At 42.8% G+C, this 19,043-nt stretch overlaps 1 protein-coding gene across 7 annotated transcripts in view; it reads left to right on the plus strand.

Annotated features, from left to right (window-relative positions):
• The window catches only part of CCDC91 (coiled-coil domain containing 91), a 539,477-nt gene that overhangs the window by 471,501 nt on the left and 48,933 nt on the right, over nucleotides 1-19,043 (plus strand). For all 7 annotated transcript variants that reach the window (XM_087934240.1, XM_087934238.1, XM_087934237.1 and 4 more), the window contains one exon: nucleotides 14,254-14,361. In XM_087934240.1, coding sequence (XP_087790366.1) covers nucleotides 14,254-14,361 — 108 coding nt within the window. The remainder of the gene's footprint in view (nucleotides 1-14,253; nucleotides 14,362-19,043) is intronic.

Raw genomic sequence — 19,043 nt, forward strand, 5'->3', positions numbered from 1 at the left:
TTGACAGCTTTAAGACTTGAGGACTTCAACTCCCAGAATTCCTCTTCCAGACATGTTAGCTCAGGAATTCTGGGAGTTGAAATCCACAAGTCTTAAACTTGCCATGTTTGAAGACCCTTCAACTAGAGCATACAAACATTTACTAGACCAATTACATTAATACAATTGGGAGAGTCCAGAGATATTTCACGAGAAGAGCCCTCCACTTTTCTGCTCATAACAGAATACTTTATACTACCAGACTTGAAATTTTGGGCTTAGACAACTTAGAACTACGCTGCCTTCGGTCTGACTTAAGTGTGGCACATAAAATTATCTGCTACGATGTCCTAGCTGTCAATGACTACTTCAGCTTCAACCACAACAATACACAAGCACACAACAGATACAAACTTATCTAGGTAAACTGCACCAAATTCGATTGCAGGAAATACGACTTCAGCAACAGAGTGGTCAATGCCTGGAATGCATTACCTGACTCTGGTCTCTTCTCCAAACCCCCAAAATTTTAACCTTAAACTGTCTACTGTTGACCTCACCCCGTTCCTAAGAGGTCTGTACGAGGCATGCATAAGAGCACCAACCATCCCTGTCCTAATGTCCCCTTTTATCCATACCCATTTCATGTATCCATAATCATGTTCCTAATTATATCTGTGACCAAAAACATGTTTGACAAATAGCTCCCTCAAATATTCATCATACAGTTTAGCCTTTGTCATATTCATGGCTCTTCTCTGCACGCTTTCTAGAGACACTTTTTGTAGCATGGTGACCAGAACTGGACACAGCTTTCAAACCATGTCATCTGGCGATGTGATATTTTTATGATGTAAACGGGCAGTCTATCTCTCGTCCTCGTTTTTAACAGTGTTACTATTCATAGCGTGAAGGTCTTCACTTCTGCTGTTTATTGGCGGAAAGATTTCCTGGTGATGCCATAGGAGACAATGACTATATGCTGATATTTTAGGTTTTGCATTATAATCACAGTTGGGCACCATAAAGTTACTTTTTTGTAGCTATGCTGGATTCTGTGGGCTGGGATGTCTCCATCACCAATTGGAAATCTCTGCCTAGGTATGGTTGGTGACCTGCCTCTGTATTGAAATAATTTAATTGCATTTTTGCATTGTGCAATGTGTGGTTATTTGAATCCAGCAGGGTGAGTCTTACTAAATAGCTTGCATGCCTCCTTAAAGGTTATATATAGATTGATGAACCAGCTTGCCCAATTCCAACTTTTAAGATTTCCCTTTGTTTATAAATTACTGATTAATTGAGAAAAGAAATAATATTGGTCTCTTTGGATTATCTTTTGGTTTCTCTGCTCCTTTTGCTATTCCTAGAAATAATTTAGAAGTGCAGTGTTTCAACAAGAAAAGGAATAATGTTTGTTTGGGTTATTGGTTACTGGGTGTGTGTTTAAAAAGCTTTTAAGAATGTTTTGCGGGTAGACCTCTGAAGTTCCACTGAACTTGGTGCCTGATGTTTAACCTTTTTCATATTGAAAGAAATAGACTGAAGCTTAATTCTGCATGGAGAGAGGGTCCACATACAAAGGGGTAGGGGGTGGGGGTGGGGGCTTTGATTGGACATGGCAGCTTGCCATCTTGAATTTTAGGTTGCTTCTTCTTTGCATTTGGCTGGCGTTCCGCATGCATGTTTTATTTTCCTTCCTAAAAGCAGGGTTATTCACAGGGGCGGGCTTCAAAATTTTTAGCAAAGGTTCTCTGCTTGGTTGCTGGGTGGACGGGGCCATGGTGGGCGGGGCCTAGTCAGTCTCCTGCACCATGGTGTGAGGGGGTGTTTTTGCCCTCCCCAGGCTCCGGAGACTTTCCTTGAGCTTCCGGGAGGCAAAAATGGCCTCCCCGGGCTCCAGAGACTCTCTGGAAGCTGGAAACGGGCCCATTTCCAGCCTTCCCACACTTCCGAGAGGCCAATTTCCCCCGAGCCTCCGCGCGCTCCCTGCATTTACCTGCATCCAAAACAGGCTGCGTGGGGATTCCTGGGAGGGGAGAGGAGGGGTGGCGGGGCCAGACAGGAGTGGGATTGGGGGTTCTCTGAACTGCACAGAATCTCCTGAACCCCTGCAAACCCCCAGCAGCCCATCCCTGGTTATTAAATTAATATTGATCAACCCACTTTCTTCAGAACTAGAACTTAACTTGGAAAAATGTTGGGATAAACTTTTTTTTAAAAAAAAATCCTTGCCTTTTCTTCCTTGTAAATTAATATAAGCTTTTACAAATAAAATGGTGTATGCAAATTTTCGCAGCATGCTTATGTTTTCTGGGTGGTGGAGAGCTGGTTTATTTTGCATGAAGATGGTGGTTTACAGCATGTTGGATAAAGAGATAAACTGGAACAAACTCCAGTTCCAGTAAATGATGGTTATGAATAGGTAGATAGGGTTTACCTTAATTAGATATTTTGTTGTTTTTAAATCTCAAATGTATTTCTTTTTTTAAAAGTGCAGCGAACTCTGATAGATATGAAATAAGGTAATTATCTGTACTGCTTCATCCCCAATAGTAACCAGTCTCTAGAATCTCACAAGTAAATAAAAACATGAGGGTGATTTGCTCCATATTATCCTGATGTTTGAACATGGATTTTTCTAGTCAATTATTTCATGAATGTATTAATTTTGTTCAAAATCTACTCATTTCCAAAACACACACACACACACACACACACACACTACAGTCTCCAACTACACTCTATAGTCTTTTAATTTCTGCCTTCCCTTTTCTATTTAATTTTAATTCCTTTTATTCTTCAGAGTTTAAGATCAGAGAGGAGGTTGATTCCTTCCACCTTAATTTGCTAACCGGGTTAATTCCCAACTGTCTGCCAGTTTTTTAAAAAAACGTTCAAGAATTGATTGGGTTGCTAGTACAGGTTTTCATTCGTTTTTGATCCTAGAAATAGCATAAAAGAATAGGTATAGGAAATGACCAGGATGAGCCTGAGGGAGCGGTCAAACGCTTCATCAGTCATGAGTCCCTGCGTGCTCACAAGGAATCTAAGTCCAGCTCACTTTGAATGCCTCTCTTATCTCCCACTCATTTCTCTTAACCACCAGTTGGTCAGATTCTTGTAGAGCAGGGGTGTCAAACTCAAGGCCTGGGGGCCGGATCTGGACCAGGGGATGCTTAGATCTGGACCACAGGGCCGCCCTGGAAATAGTGAAGGACTGACCCATGGTCGTCCCGAGCTCTGTTTTCGCTGGCAGAAGGTTGCAGGAGAATGTCGCAGCTGAAAATGGAACTCAGGAGCACTCAGGCCTCCACAGGCACGCCCCCCCCAACACAAGTGACATCATGATGGCCACGCCCACCTTGCCCTGCCAAGGTCAAACACAACCCTGATGCGGCCCTCAGTGAAATCGAGTTTGACACCCCTGTTTTAGAGAGCTTAAATAATAATAATAAATTATTAAACTCGCTGGAACTGCCTAAATCTTCTGATTTCCTCCTGTGCTTGGCAGTAGCTTTGCTTGTCAGATTTGTTCTGCAAGAGCTGTTTTAGACTCAGTGTTTTGACATCTCCTTTTATTTTAAGAATTTGAGGCTATCATTTATATGCAGTACTTCACTGAAAGCCTTTAACTTCAGAATTGGGAATGTCTGGCTTGAGAAACTATCCAGCCTCCAAGAAATTTAAGAAGTCACACCCTCTTTCTTCAACCCTCAGACCCTTTTATTTCTTCCATTCCTCCCCCCAAAACAGTTTTGTTTTTAGATAGCCCCTGCTTAAAAACAGTGTGAAAACAGTGTTTTTATGACTGTAGGACAAAAACAATGAGACCATTTACCTGGAACCAAATTAAAGGTAGTATTTCTTTCTCAGCAAGTATGAAATGATGTCTACATCATCCTGAGATAGTATCGGACATGAGGTACACCCGGAGTTTGAAAACAAAGATCCAGAAAAGCTGGTCTCACCTTAGAAAATGTCAGGGTGACCAAACAAGGAAAACTTTTATGGCAATCTTGGAACGTCCAAAACCGAAGGAGTGATTTAAGATTGAAGGGAATAACACGGACTGCAGCAGAGCATTCTTAAAATGTTTTAATAACATTCATTAAACCCAGTGACTGAGCCAAGGGAGAGAGCTTTTATAACTCTTCCTCCAATTATACGTGCTTTTCTGCAGAAATTACAGGCAGATCGGGCATCTTCCACCTCTACCATTCTGAGACAACAATTCTCAAAGAGGAGTGGAAAATCCTTAAAGTTATCAAAGTGTTGGATATAAAGGTCCTTTCTACCGTCTAAAACTAAGGGTGGACGCCTTCTTTGAGCCAAGGGCTACACTTTGGAAAAACCAGGAACATTTTGGCCTTCCAAGATCACAGACATGTGTCCTGGTGACTTCAAATAGATGGGCCAATCTTTTGGGGAGGATTAGCAATAGCACTTAGACTTATATACCACTTCAGTGCTTTACAGCCTTCTTTAAGCGGTATACAGAGTCCACATATTGCCCCCAACAATTTTGAGTCCTCATTTTACCCACCTCAGAAGGACGGAAGGTTGGAGTCAACCTTGAGCCTAGTGGGATTCGAACTGCCAAATTGCAGGCAGCTGGCAGCCAGCAGAAATAGCCTGTAGTACTGCACTCGCACCACTGCGCCACTGTGGCTCATATGGGATGGGTCTAAGGATGAGAGATGTGGTTAGCCTTAGATCCATAGGTGTCTAGACAAATATGTCATGGCGTCCTTGTGTTAATGGAATGAGAATGGTGATGTCACTCCCTCTCTTGCCGATTTCCACAGCCACTTGGAATCTTGGAAACTTTCAGGGGAAAAAAAGTGCATTCCTAAACATGACTATTTTCTTGCATATTTTGGCAGCATTGTCTCAGATGCTTAGTGGTACAAACTGAGAACTCTAGGCTGCATTGACCCACCGTGGATATAGGGTTGACTGTTATGGTTTGAGGGTATCTATTGCACAGTGCTTTGGACAGTCTAAGGCCGTGATGGCGAACCTATGGCATGCAGAGCCATTTGTGCTGGCATGCGAGCTGCAGGCAAACTTACCTCACTGCGCATGTGTGCACCTCACAACTGATTCAGAAAAACAGGAAGTGATGAAATGGGGCTAGATTTCGGCCTACAAAGCTTGTAGAAGCCTGCAGAAGCCTTCCTCAAGCCTTCGGGAGGCCGAAAAAGGCCTCAAACCAGCTAAAAATCAGCTGTGAGGTAAAGTGCAGGTAAAGGAACAAAGGGGGTGGGTGGGTGCATGGGGGGGATTGTACATGCATGTGTACGGGATTGTGGGGGGCACACTTTGTCTTATGGGTGCTGGCACGCAAGTGCAAGCGTGCAAGTGCACACACAATTTTTGGCACAGGAGCCCCAAAAGGTTAGCCACCACTGGTCTAAAGCAAGGGTGTCAAACTCAATTTCATTGAGGGCCACATCAGGGTTGGGTTTGACCTCGGGGACCAGGTTGGCGTGGCCAGCTTGACATCACTCATGTCGGGTCACCTGTTGGGGCCCGAGCGCTCTGGCAGCAAAAATGGGCTCCTCTGCCAGTGAAAACGGAGCTTGGGTGGCTGTATGTGCCCCCCCCCCGGCCCCATTTTAGGCCGTGACAGCATCCTGCGGCCCTCTGCCAGCAAAAATGGAGCTCCATTTTCTCTGACAGAGGGCAGCCGAAAATGGGGCCGGGGGAGGGGCACAGGCCTCCCAAGCTCCATTTTCACTGGCAGAGGCACCACAGGCTGGTTCTTCACTGTTTCCAGGGTGGCCACCTAAGCGAGATTTAAGCACCCCGTGGGCTGGCACAAGTTTCCTTGAGTTTGACACCCCTGGTCTAAGGTCATCTTCTCTGTGGTCCATTTTTGGTGCTTTTCATCTGAACTTCAATGAAAGAAATGTAAAGAGGAATAAAGTGCAGTAAAACAAAGATTTAACTTTATTTATTTTTCTTATTTTATTTATTTATTTTCTTATTTTATTTATTTATTCATTTATTCTTCTTATATGTATCTATGTATTCATAACTATGTTCTTACTTATACCTATTATCTTGTAAGCAATTGACAAACCAAATAAAATAAATTAATTAATTAAATAAATAAATAAATAAACAAACAAACAAACAAACTATTATTCTTTGGATGCAGAGTTAGATTTGCCATGAAGTTAAGAGTTACAGCTGCCAGACACTTTTTACAAAGAGGGTAAGGAAATAGCTGAAGCAATGGACGTTGCTAAATATTGAGACTCTTACTGGATGTGAAGGTAGCTATTGCATAGGAAGGGTCATATTAGAAGGCAACTGAAGTTTTATAGAATCCATTCCTTACCCAATGCCAGTTTTACACTCCTCTGGTTGACTTTTACAGCATTCTGTTTCCTGTACCACAGAGATCAATGGAGTTTCCAACAAGAGCTCCAGAGAATGGGAATTTTAAGGGGGAAAAAAAGAAAAAGAAACTCTGAGAAACAATAGTGTGTAATAAATTCCAGAAAATTTGAATCACAACCATCGTACCGTTGAGAGAAACAATTAGTGTTCTAACCAAGTCTCCAGTGTTAGATGACAGCTAGTGGAAGTGAAATCCAGCACCAGTAAAAGAGAGTTTATGGAGTAAATTGGATCTGAGTAGAAGAAGAGGAAGTGATGTTGTGTTTTGAAGCTATTCTTGTTACATAGGGAGTAAAACTGAGATGTATGGCTGGGGAACAGTGGCTGGGGAATCCTAGGAGTTGAAGTCCACACATCTTAACGTTGCCAAGTTTGAAAAACATCGGATTGGAATAATGATAATTTTAAAAAGCATGGCTGCCTGAGCTCAGGATTCTTTCAAGAAGCTATCTTTAGTTATTGAACCTTCCAACACAACCAGGAAAGCTTGCTAAAGGAGAGAAATGGAAGCTATGTTAAGAAGTGGCCTGAGAACCTCACTGCTTCCATTCAGTCTATAGCTAAAGGATTTTGTCAGCCTTCATCTGTGCATCTAAAGAAGGTTAAGGAACATGTTCCAATATTTGAGGGGCTACCATAAAAAAGAGGGAGTCAACCTATTCTCCCAAGCATCTAAAGTGATGGATGGAAACGAATCAAGGAAGAGATCCAACCTAGAACTAAGGAGAAATTTCCTGACAGTGAGAACAGTTAATCAGTGGAATGGGTTGCCTTCAGAAGTAGTTGCTGCTCCATCACTGGAGACTTTTAAGATTGGACAGCCATTTGTCCAAAATGGTAGAGGGTCTCCTCAAGCAGGGAGTTAGACTAGAAGACCTCCAAGGTCCCTGTTGTGGTTAGCCGGCAGCAGGTGCGGATGGCTGAAGAAAGCAAGGACTCAGATGAGGGGCCAGGACCATTAGGGAGTGGACTGCTGCCTTCAGAGATTGTGAGGGCTGGCAGCAGTGATGAGGAGGTTCCCGAGGAGTCTGTGCCAAGTGCGCATACCCTCAGGACTGCTCGTAGGAAAGCAACTCGGGAGTAAGGCTGCAAGATAATGGCCCCTCCTTCAAGAAGATAAAAGCCAGCTGTGAAACTAACCTTCTTTGCAGAAGGCAAAAACGTTTTGAAACTCCAGCCTCATGGACATTCCAGTATCCTGCATTTGTATTTGAAGATTCTTATTTTACAAATTAGTTCTTGTCTGTTATCTTTTGGCAAGTCTTGCACAGTTTGGCAAGGCTTGTGTTTATCACAGCTAATTATTTTATAAAAGCATTATAAGGTTTCTGTTCTTTTTGAATTGTGTTTGATTTGTCGGAAAAGGGCATGGGTCAGAACAGTCCCTCCCAATTCTGTTATTCTGAATATGGGCAGATATTTGAGGATAGTTTTTCAGATTTCATACCTTCACTAAAATAGCAGGGTGAGGGCCGTTGGCTGAATCTATTTGTTGCGCTCTTGGCTTTTCAGGCAGAATTCTGGTTGCAGGATTTTGTTTACAGAGCACCTTCTTCAGAATGGCGAACGGTGTTGCCTGAGGAATGCTGTGGAGCAGGATTTTTATATGCTTGCCCGCACACATGCAACTGAGTCTGGCTACACGCAAAGGCTTGCATTGATCTTCAGGGTATATCTGGTGAGACAAGGCGGCAATCTACTTGAATTGCCTCAGCAGCTGAACGTAAAATGAATGTTTTCTTGTAGGTAACTATGAGACAGAAGAGAAAACACAAAACCATGGAAAGAGGAATTAGAGAGGAAAACAGGGCCGGAAACATTTAGATTCTGGTTGGTAGTCTTCATCCAGCAGAATCTGGGGGTTATTGGCTGATAAGGAACATCTCAGTCAGGTTTGGAAAGGAAGAAGGAAAAGTTTGGTCTTTCGGCTAGAGGCCGGGAGGGATCTTCCTCGGTGAGAAAGAGAGTTATGGTAAAAGGACGTGATGGATGAAGGGAAGAGCGCATTTTCCCATTGGATTATGTAAAATAACAGAATGAGATAAATATTAAGCTACATTTTTCTGTGGTTGAATTTCATATGCCTCTTGGCCTCCGTCACTTATTAATTTGGGGTTATATACAGAACTTATGTCAAAGAAGTATTTTTTTTATTAATCATTTGAAATAACGTGTTCCATAAAAAAACCTTGAGGATTGAAAATACATGTGTTTATGGATCCAAATATAGAGAATACGGAGCGGCTCACAGAGTCAACTCGCCTGGCCAAAATGTTAGAAGAGAACCTAATGTAATAATTGTCCTGTACTTTGCTAGGGAAATATTAAGTCATTTGCAGTACCAATAAAGGAGAATATCTGTGGCTCATGATTAAAATGAAGGGTCCTTAGTGATCTCTAAACTTGGGTGTTTTATGCAGACATTTCATTACCCAACTGGATAACATCATCAGTGCTAGCATCATGCATCATCACCAGCACTGATGAAGTTAACTAGTTGGGTAGTGAAATGTCTGCAAGAATACAATGGAGCTCAGAGAGCACCAAGGACTCCTCTAAGTTATTGCTTCTGGTCACATATCTCCTGGAAGAAACCCACAGCCTCTGTTGGCAAGGAACTGCTTTATTGGGTATTTGTGATGACCCGGGGCAACACAGGCAGATGGTCAATAAGTGCCCCTTTATTATTTCCAACTTTGCCCTCAATGTCCAGGTTACCTTCTGGCTGGAGAAAAACTCTCCCAGGAACAGCCCTTGACTGCAGAAAATTAAATCCAAAACATGAGCAACACAAACTGTAACTTAAAGTCCAAACAAGCCAAACCGAAATAATTAATTTGGCAGGGCAGGAGCAAGATTTTCAGACTTGAATGCACGGCAAAACTCACATGGTTGGGAAGATGCCAAGAACACAGATAAACCACGACAACACAAGATAAAGTCATGTTTGCTCCCAACAGCTTGCCACTTGCAGCCTGCATGTCTTATATACTGTCTTCCCAACTGTGGCTAATGAAGGGAAATCAGGGCCCTTTCCTCCCCCGTAAGCCAGGCAATCCATGTTGCTCTCTTCTCCATTCTTCCCTGCATGCCCTAGGATGAAGAGGGAGTGGGCCTGGTTCTTCCTCTGAACTCCCTCTCCCTTGTTCTACCTCTTCTCTGCTCTGCCCAGCCGGACTTTGCCTTTCCCCAGTTTCCTCCACAGCCAATGGAGCCACACTCCCACTCCCTGTCAGCTGTTAGGCTTCCTCCTCAGATTCAGGGGCATGACAGTATTCCTGTAGTGAGATTACCCTGAGGAAGCTAAGAGGCAGCTTGAGGTCCATCCTTAACATCTGACCAAGGGATGGTGGGTGAGCATGGATAGTTTCATCCTGAGAGCTATATAGCTTGGGAACAAATGATTGGGGCATACAGTGGCAATGGGAAAGCAGTGGGGGTGGGGGTGTTCCTGAAGAGGCTGATATATACATTTAGATGTACATTTACTCATCGTTCTAGTGTGTACACACTGGCTTATGTACGCCCATGCCAATTTTCAGTTGGGTTTCAATACATTTAATTCAATAGAAGTCTCCTTGCTTAGTGTAGTCCCCCTGTGCCAGGACTATAGGTAGTCCTTGACTTCGGACAAGGGTATCAAACTTGATTTCATTGAGGGCTGCATCAGGACCGGTTGTTAAAAAAAATTGAATCTCACCCCTATATAAGACCTTTCTTGGCACACAGCTGATAAGAGAAGCCCTGTAGTTCTGACGTTAGTAACATGGTTGTTAAGTGAACCTTGGCTTCTCCATGGGCTTTGCTTGTAAGAACATGACCCCAGAACACTGCAACCATCATTAAATATGAGTCAGTTGCCAAGCGTCTGGATTTTGATCATGGGACCATGGGGATGCTACAATGGTCGTAAGTGTGGAGAACCGTCATCAAATCACGTTTTCCACTGCTGTTGTAGCTTCAAATGGTCACTAAATGAGCAGTTGTATGTTGAGGACTACGTGTGCAAAGACTCCAAAGAAACAGGGAAGGTTTTCCAAAGGCTTCCTGTTTATGAAGAGTCTCAGCCATCCAGGTCATGGTTGTCCAAAAAGACAGCTGGACTTTGTTGTTGAAGATGTTTTGCTTCTCATCCAGGAAGCTTTTTCAGCTCTGGCTGAATGGTGGAGCATGGAAGGATTCTTCACCCTTCAGTCAACACTGAAGAAGCTTCTTGGATGAGAAGCGAAATGTCTTCAAGAAAAAACAAAGTAAGAGCAAGCTGCCTATTGAAAAAGCATCTTTGGGACAACCGTGACCAATATGGCTGAGAATTTCCATAGACCCGTGATGGCAAACCTATGGCACATGTGCCAGAAGTGGCACGCAGAGCCATCTTTGCCAGCATGCGAGCCGTCGCCCTGGATCAGGTCCACTGTGCATGTGCATGTGCCTTTCGCCAGCCAGCTGATTGTCAGGTATCTGCTACATATGCTCAGGGGGCGGGGCTCATGCAGTGATCGCGCACACATGTGCAGAGGTGCGGGGTGGTTGGGGGGGAAGGGCAGGGTCAGTGCACGCATTGCATTATGGGTGCAGGCACGCAACGACGAAAAGGTTAGCCCATCTCTGCCATTGACATTTGGCCTGTCCATTAATTAATTGGAAATCTTGCAAAGTAGCTGAACTGGATTTTGAGGAGTCTTCTTCTACACCCTCCGAGATTAGAAGTGGCAAGTTTTCCTAGGGGCTTCTGATTGAAAATTAAAACAAAAAGTTAAAATGGAACAAAAATATTTGGTGCATTAGTTCCCAGCATGGAACGTTTTGTCATTCGTTGTGATGACCCAGAGTGGGATACAAAACAAACACAGTCCGTGAAGCCCCTTTTATTCCTTCACGTTGCTTCCAAGCTCCAAATATTCTTGATGGAAGACAAAAAACTCCCTCACAAACTGTTACAAGAAGAAGGAAAAAAGCAACACAAACCAGGCAAGATAAGGGCTGGAGGACATCCACAGATAACACACACTGAGAAGGACAGCAAACTTAGAGAGAAACCATAAACTAAAGATATTTCCACACTTTGTTTCCACTTTGTTGTCACAGCTGCAGCCCATGTAGAGGATCAAGGCCCTCTCCTCCCCAGTAAACCATGTCTTTCCCTTATCCTCTCCTCCCTGTGTGCCCTAGGATGTAGAGGGCTTGGGTCCTCCTCTGACTGCCCAGCCGGCCTCTGCCCTTCCCCAGCCTCCTCCACCACCTCTGGAGCCACACTTCCACTCCCTGTCAGCTGTTCCTCCTCTCCCTCAGAGTCAGTCTCCACCAGGGGCATGACATTCGTGGTTTTAAACCATGTCTTCAGAAGGTGAGATGGAAGGATCACACCAACCACGCAATGAACTGTAGACCCATAAACAAATCCTGTTGGCAATTGTGTGCAAGCAGTCATTTTTCGGAAAACATGGTTATATGCTTGTAGTCCTAAAGCATTAGCTGTAAAGAACTGTAAAGCCTTCAAACTTGAAATTTGGCACATATGTCCTTCTTGGCTTCTAGGGGCTCGCTAAGAAAGGATTTTTCGAAATGACCATCAGAGCATTAGTTTTTAGTATATTATTATTAACACGCTCTGATGCTAAGGAGTTCTACTCCTGCTCCCCACCTGAAAAGAAATCTGTTCCAAATGCAAAACACAAGCAGAGGAGAGGAGTTTCAGTTTAAGTTTCACTGCACCAAGCAGCTTTAGTACAGAACAGTTGAGCTAAGCCACGCCCAGGCTCCTTGCTGTATCCTTGCTCACACAGCAAATACTGTTTCAATTTCCAAACAGCCCTCAGCTCTCTCACACACTGACTGGATGCTAGCCAGATGAATACTGAAGGATGCTGGCAGGCAGAGCCCTCCTTATTTTCCTCCCCAAAAACTAAGCCCGACCACATAGTTTCGTAGCAAAGCATGAGTATCGAGCTAGTCTGAGAATATAGAGGAAATTTATTTTTATAATTAGATTTATTTGTTTTCCATAGTGTAAGGAAAGGTAGCCAGATCCATGGCTGTTGGCCTAGAAAGGTCCACTCTGACCCAAGGAATCTGCCTGGTTCTTTTCCATAATCTACCTTACAATGTTCTTCCTTCTGTGGCTACCATTCGGAGCCCCACCGCAACAGAAAGACACACCGGCAGTGGAATATTCTTCTTGATTTGGTTTCACATTGGAATTGCCCATACATAGCAATGTTAGGAGACATTGCACGAAATTCCTAACCGTGAAGTTGGTGTTTATTGGAAAGAAATGTCTGGTCCTAATTTGTTAAAATTGCTGTTGTATTTTGACTGTAGGGTGTTTTTGTTATTTTAAGGGGTTTTCTTTTGGGTTATCATATCCTTTACATTTCAAAATTGGCAAAAGTCTTGGAAATGTCCAATTTGAAAATGGGATTAGTGTATTTTTAATAAATAATAATGCATCTTTAAAAAAATGAAATGGAAGAATCAACTTGGTTGTGAAACGCCACAATAATTTCCAACTTCCAGTTATTATTATTTTTTTAACGCTGTGTGCCAGTTTTGTAATGCTCATGTAATTCTCCCTCATTTTAGACTAACATCCTTTTTAAGCATGTTGAAATTTGCTAATTATTTTAATTTTTACTCCTTAAATGATGTTCAGTAACTTTTTAGTTTATTCTGTATAATATAGAATGAAGTATTTGGAGGGAAGGGAGTATTTTTTTTTGTCAAGCACTTCTTTGAACGACATATATATGTGTGTGTGTGTATGTGTATATATGTCAATTATGTAATGATATTTGAAGACATGATGACTTAAGAGAAAAGAAAAAAAACTGTTGCAAGCATTTTGTATATTTTAGGCTGTCGTTTAAACAGCAACGTTGTACTATTAAAAATTACCAACAAGTTGTTTTTCAATGCTCTGCTTACATGCCCAAGGAAAACCAAAATTTTGCTAGCCTAATTGCAAGTTCAAACGCTTTTGTTCTCCAGTGTATTTAAAAGATTGGCTCTTTTTGTGCATCGTGCTGTATCTGTCAACAGCTTTTTTTAGAAAGTGCAAAAGGGAATCATGCAGATTGTTGGTAACAAGATTTGACACTTCTGCCGTGGAAAGTGTGCGAAAAACTGGTAAAGCCATCACTCAGTCAAAGGAAATGGAAGAACGCAGCATGGATTTCGTATTTCGTTCCCCCCTCTTCCCAGTGTAGGGTAGACCTCTGCACCACGCACAGTTAAAAAATGTTCTCGTTTTTTGCGTATTTTTTTTCCTTTCTTTTTTTTTAAACAGGCTGATTGGTTGCTCTAATTTAGATTTTTCAGTCCTGATTCCCCATCTCTTCGAGTTTGGAGTGAGAGACGCGTTTTTGGGGGCATGGCTTCTATATTTTCAAGCGAGTCATAATTTCCATCTGTTTTCACTTGACTTGTGGTTGTGGCGATCCTGCTTGGCCCCTGGGATCTAGCCGTCTCTGCTGAGAGGATGTGGAGTTTTGTCAGCCAGTGAAATATGTCTGACTCTCCTCCTGCGAACCAAGCCTCTCCATTTCACCTTGGGTGGTCCCAGAAAGCTAGTTGAGAAGGTTCTTTTTAAAAAAACAGAAAACTCTTCACTTTCCCTATCTGTTACTCATCCCTTCGATAGAAGAGTTTCTATCAAGGAGCCCCAGAAACAAACACTCTGGTTGCAGACTTCAGTTAGACTCATTTAAGATCCCTCTTTACAAAATGCCTTCTGTTTAATCTCTGGATGTCCTTTAATAGGCAGCTGTATTCGTGCTCGCTTCTCCAGTTCTACAGAATTGTGGAAACTGGGAGGGAGGAAATTCACCAGCCTGGGCTGATTGTCTTCTCTTTCCTTTGTTCCAGGCCTTGCTGAAGGTGCTCGTGGAGGAGCGGGAAAAGGCCTTGGAGAAGCAGTATGTCTCTGCAGTTGAGAAACAGGCGCAGAAGTGTGAAGAGCTGCTCAATGCTCAGGTAATCACCTCCTTTTCACGGCGCCGTAATCCTTTGCGGGGTGGAGTCTGGGAAACTGAATGGAGCTGAGTGTTTCCTGGCTGGATGCCTTTCCTGTTGCCAGTGCGGAGCTCAGTGCTCAGGTAATGCCCCAGTTTATTTACAAAAGAGCTCCTTCCAAAGTCAGAACGAAAGCTTTTTGCCTTCGGGGTTACCTGATCCTTTGCTAAGATAGGACAACCTACAGATCCATTGATCTCGAAAACTACCTATACTGCTGAATCCTGTAAGCCTCAAGGATTAGCAGGATTGTACAGGAAAAATATCCATGGTAAGAAGTCGGGAACACATCTGGAGTCCAAGTAAAGGGTGCATCCAGTCTTGCATCCAGGCTGAATGGCTTGGTAGATGAATGCAAACACCTTGAATTGCAACGAGAAGCAAACAGCAATGAGTACAGCTCAGGGGTGGGATTCAACTGGTGTTACTTACCGGTTCTGTGACTATGTTTTGCGCGCACGTTTGTAAAAAAACCTTAAGCTGTGTCGCCCGCAGAGCTGAAAAGCGCAGCACGCAGGTGCGCAGCATTCAAAAAGCCTCTTTTTCTCTGCTTTTACACCCTCAGCTGTGCCGCGCAAAGCAGCTGAGGTTGCAAAAGCAGGAAACAAAGGACAGATAAGAGCCCAGACGGGCAGGTGGGCCAAACAGCAGCAAACACAGAACCAGTTCGGTGTCTGCTGCTCTTTAGAGCTACTGGTTCTATAGAACCGGGCCGAACCGGTAGCATCCCACCCCTGGTGCATCCAGTCTTGCATCTAGGTGGAATGGCTTAGTAGATAAATGCAAACACCTTGAATTGCAACGAGAAGCAAACAGCAATGAGTACAGCTGCTGTAGAATATATGCAGAATTTTGTCCCAAAGTCCATGGGAATGCTCTTCCTGTTAAAAGGGAAGGTTGCCTAAGGCACAGGTGTAACTAACCACAGGTGAACTACTCGACCTCTTTTTCATCTTCCTAAAAGGTCACGTATAAAAATGTTGATGGACCAAAGCCATGATGGGCGGCGGAATCAGTATCATTGGGTATAGGATGTCCATGGCTGGATGTCCATGGCTTATGGAAGATTACAAGTTGGAATGAAGAGTAAATAAATGAAAAGGATGGATGGATGGATGGATGGATGGATGGATGGATGGATAATGAAGAGGATGGATGGATGGAGAATGGAAGGGAAGGTGGGAGGAGGGAGGGAGGGAAGGAAGGAAGGAAGATTATATGTCTATGTGATGAAGAGAAAAGGGGAGAATGTAACACTGAAGAGTAAATAAATGAAGAGTATAGATGGATATGGATGGATGGATGGATGGATAAGGGAAGGGGAGGAGGGAGGGAAGAAAGGAATGAAGGTTATATGTATGCAATGAAGAGAAAAGGGGAGAATGTAACATTGAATGAAGAGTAAATAAACGAAGAGGAGGGATGGATGGGGGAAACAAAGGGAAGGGAAAGGAAGGAGATGGAGGAGGAAGGAAGGAAGGAAGGAAGGAAGGAAGGAAGGAAGGAAGGAAGGAAGGAAGGTTGGTTATGTGTCTGTGCAATGAAGAGAGAAAGGGGAGAATGTAACATTGAATGAAGACAGTCTGAACTTCTAGAGTAGGGTTGATGAATACATGCAGGGGCATGCAAGGGGAAGGTTAATTACATAAATTCAAAGGGCTAAATGTAAGTGAGAAAGTATGAACTGAGGTCTTCTGTGAAGTAGAAATTCATAGATAGGTGGTAGCCGCAGTTACATTTCTTGTGAATGGTAATAATGACAGAACCACAGATGTGTTTGGAGAAAATGTGTGCAGTGTTCTAAATGACTACCCTCCAGGTTGGAAAACATTAGTGAGATGAATAGATGGGTGGGAATCAGTAATGTGGTTATTTGGAGACTTTAAAAAGATTGGGAACAAATGATTGTTTAGTGACTATCTGTTTATCCAAAAGTATCTTTGTTTCAGAGATGGTTTAGACATAAATTGGTGTGTATGGCCACATAGTGTCAGACACAACAAATCAGGAAGCAAGGCTGTTCAAATGAGTATAAGTTTATTCCATGTTAGCTCTCTACAAAAATCTGATCCACTAATGTTCAATTCGAATTGGCGGTAGACAAGGGTCAACGCAATTCAAGCTGATCTCTTGTGGGCGCAAAGGAACTTGAGACTGATTGCGCTAAATCAGAGGTCTTCAAACTTGACAGCTTTAAGACTTGTGGACTTCAACTCCCAGAATTCCTCCTCCAGTCATTTTAGCTCAGGAAGTCTGGGAGTTGAAGTCCACAAGTCTTAAACTTGCCAAGTTTGAAGATCTTTGCGCTAAATGATTGAGAAAACTAGTGAAGGATATAAAGATTATGAGAGCTTCTGAATGTGGGACATAACCATGTTTTAGTAGCATCAAGAGGGGATCTTAAGAGAAAAGAGAGCATGGAAAGAAAGGAAAGAGGCCAAACAAACTAGAATGAACATTAAGAAGTGTGTGTGTGAGTGTGTCCTGTTTGAAAGGATATGAGAAGACAGGTTAGTTTTGGATAGAAGTAATGGAAGGTGGGTATCGAAATTACAGAGATCAGAGCGAAGAAAATTGTATTACTGCGCCAGGGAGTTATGTTGAATTATGCAAATGCTAATGGAAAATATGTGGAATGAAGGGGAAGAGGCCATGGATGAAAAAAGAAAATTAGACTTAAGAAAATGATTGCTGCAAATCGTGAGGATGAGAGGTAGGTATCTTACGATGTTTGAACAGGAAAAATAAGATATTTCCTAGGAAAATTGGCAAAGGGGTTACGAGAAAAAAAATATTGAAAGAGGCAAAGAAAATGCAGTCTTTTTTAATGGAGATTTTTTTTAAAAAAAATTGGAGGTAGATGAAAAGAGCTCTAAACAAGGAGCTGTCAGCAGAGTTATTAGAATTAAAAATGAAAGTAATGACTGAAATGAACGAATAATGAAAAGGGGCACTTTGGAGATGGATGAATAATAAGGATGTGCTGAACATAGAAGTGACAGGTCTACTTGTGAATGTTTGTGTCAAGGAAGAATGGATGAAAATGCCTATAAGGGCCGTGAGAATTTTGAAAAAAGGATAACTCTGCAAGAGTACAAATTGTTTTATGAAACACTTGACCATTGGAAGCATACTACAGGTGGTCCTCAACATACAACCATTCGTTTAGTGACTGAAGTTACGATGATTTGTCTTTATGACTGTTCTGATTTAGGCTTCCCAAAATCATGAAGCAGACTCCTTGTCCCAATAAAACCCCTTTTATTTAGGTTAAAATGAATTCCTCTCCAGCAAAGTCTTGGCCATCAGTTTCACAACCACAGACCTTTATCAGGCTTGGAGAGTTGTCAGGCTGATATCTTCCAAACACCATGCCATAGCAGCAATTACTTGGCAACAAGTCAGGAACAGATCTTCACCCTAATGAATTGAACTAATTGTCTCCTGCAAAAACCACTTCACTTTTGCTCCTCTTTATTCCTTATGGGAGGGGCCATTCACCATCCACCTGTGCCTTTACTTCAGAGTTGACCCCTGTTCTTTAATTGTTCCCTTCTCCTGGCAGCTCTGTGCATGTGCACACTGGAAACAGGCTCCAGCTGTTCTTCTGCCCCACTCATCTCCAACTCCAAAGGTAGATGATAACTTTCAGACAGCCCTTGCCCCATCTCTGCCTCTGATGCAGAGCACTTGTCTGAGCCTTCCCCAGACTCCAGGGCTGGCCCATGTTCCTCCGCAACCTCCTCACTGTCCGAGTATGCTGCCAGCTCCATTGGCGGCTGTCGAGCCACAACGCTTACTAACTTAACAACTGCAGTAATGCCCTTAATCGTTGTGACAAGGAAGGTTGTCGAATGGGGCAAAACTGAGTTAACAACTGTCTGGCTTAGCAGCAGAAATTTTAGGCTCCATTGTGGTCGTAAGTCGGGATTCATTCGTACTCTTTTCTCTAAAGGGAAGTGTACCAAGAATAGATTACTTAAGTATATGCGGGCAAATTGTATTGAAAGGCATCAGTTTTGACCTTTTGAAGAGCTGTGAAGTCTTGGCTGTTTACCCAGCTTTGGGCTTGGATGGAAATGAACCAGCAAACACAGAATTGGTGAGATGCTGGAGTGGAATACATGATACTTCGTGTGGTTTTGTGGATTCATATTTATTCTGTTCTTATGAAACAGGGTTGTGAATATCACAGGCTATGATTATCAGGCCTAATATAGGTGAGCGTACAAGTTTTATAAACAAATATAGAGAAATTAAGTGGGCTGGACGGATATGTCACAAATAAGTGATGAAAAATTGAAAATGATAATAAAAATAATTCCACCTTAGAAAAAAGGAGTGGGGAATGGAATTGCAAGAAGGTTTTGGAACATTCCTAATTGAATCAGCTGAAGCTGCTGTGTCAGGAACTGAGTTGAATCTGTTCTGCCAAGAAATCTGTTTTAGATGGATCTTCCTTAAGTGTCTGAAGATGCTCATCAGTCCAGTGGTGGGATTCAATTTTTTTTACTACCAGTTCTGTGGGCATGGCTTGGTGGGCGTGGCAGGGGAAGGATACTGCAAAATCTCCATTCCCTCCCTACCCCACTAACCTGCTTTGCAGCTCTGTTCTCCTGTGTAGGGCAACAAAAGAAGACCCA

Source organism: Pseudonaja textilis, chromosome 5, assembly GCF_049901715.1.
Source record: "Pseudonaja textilis isolate UNSWEBS1 chromosome 5, rPseTex1.2, whole genome shotgun sequence".
Classification (NCBI taxonomy): domain Eukaryota; kingdom Metazoa; phylum Chordata; class Lepidosauria; order Squamata; family Elapidae; genus Pseudonaja; species Pseudonaja textilis.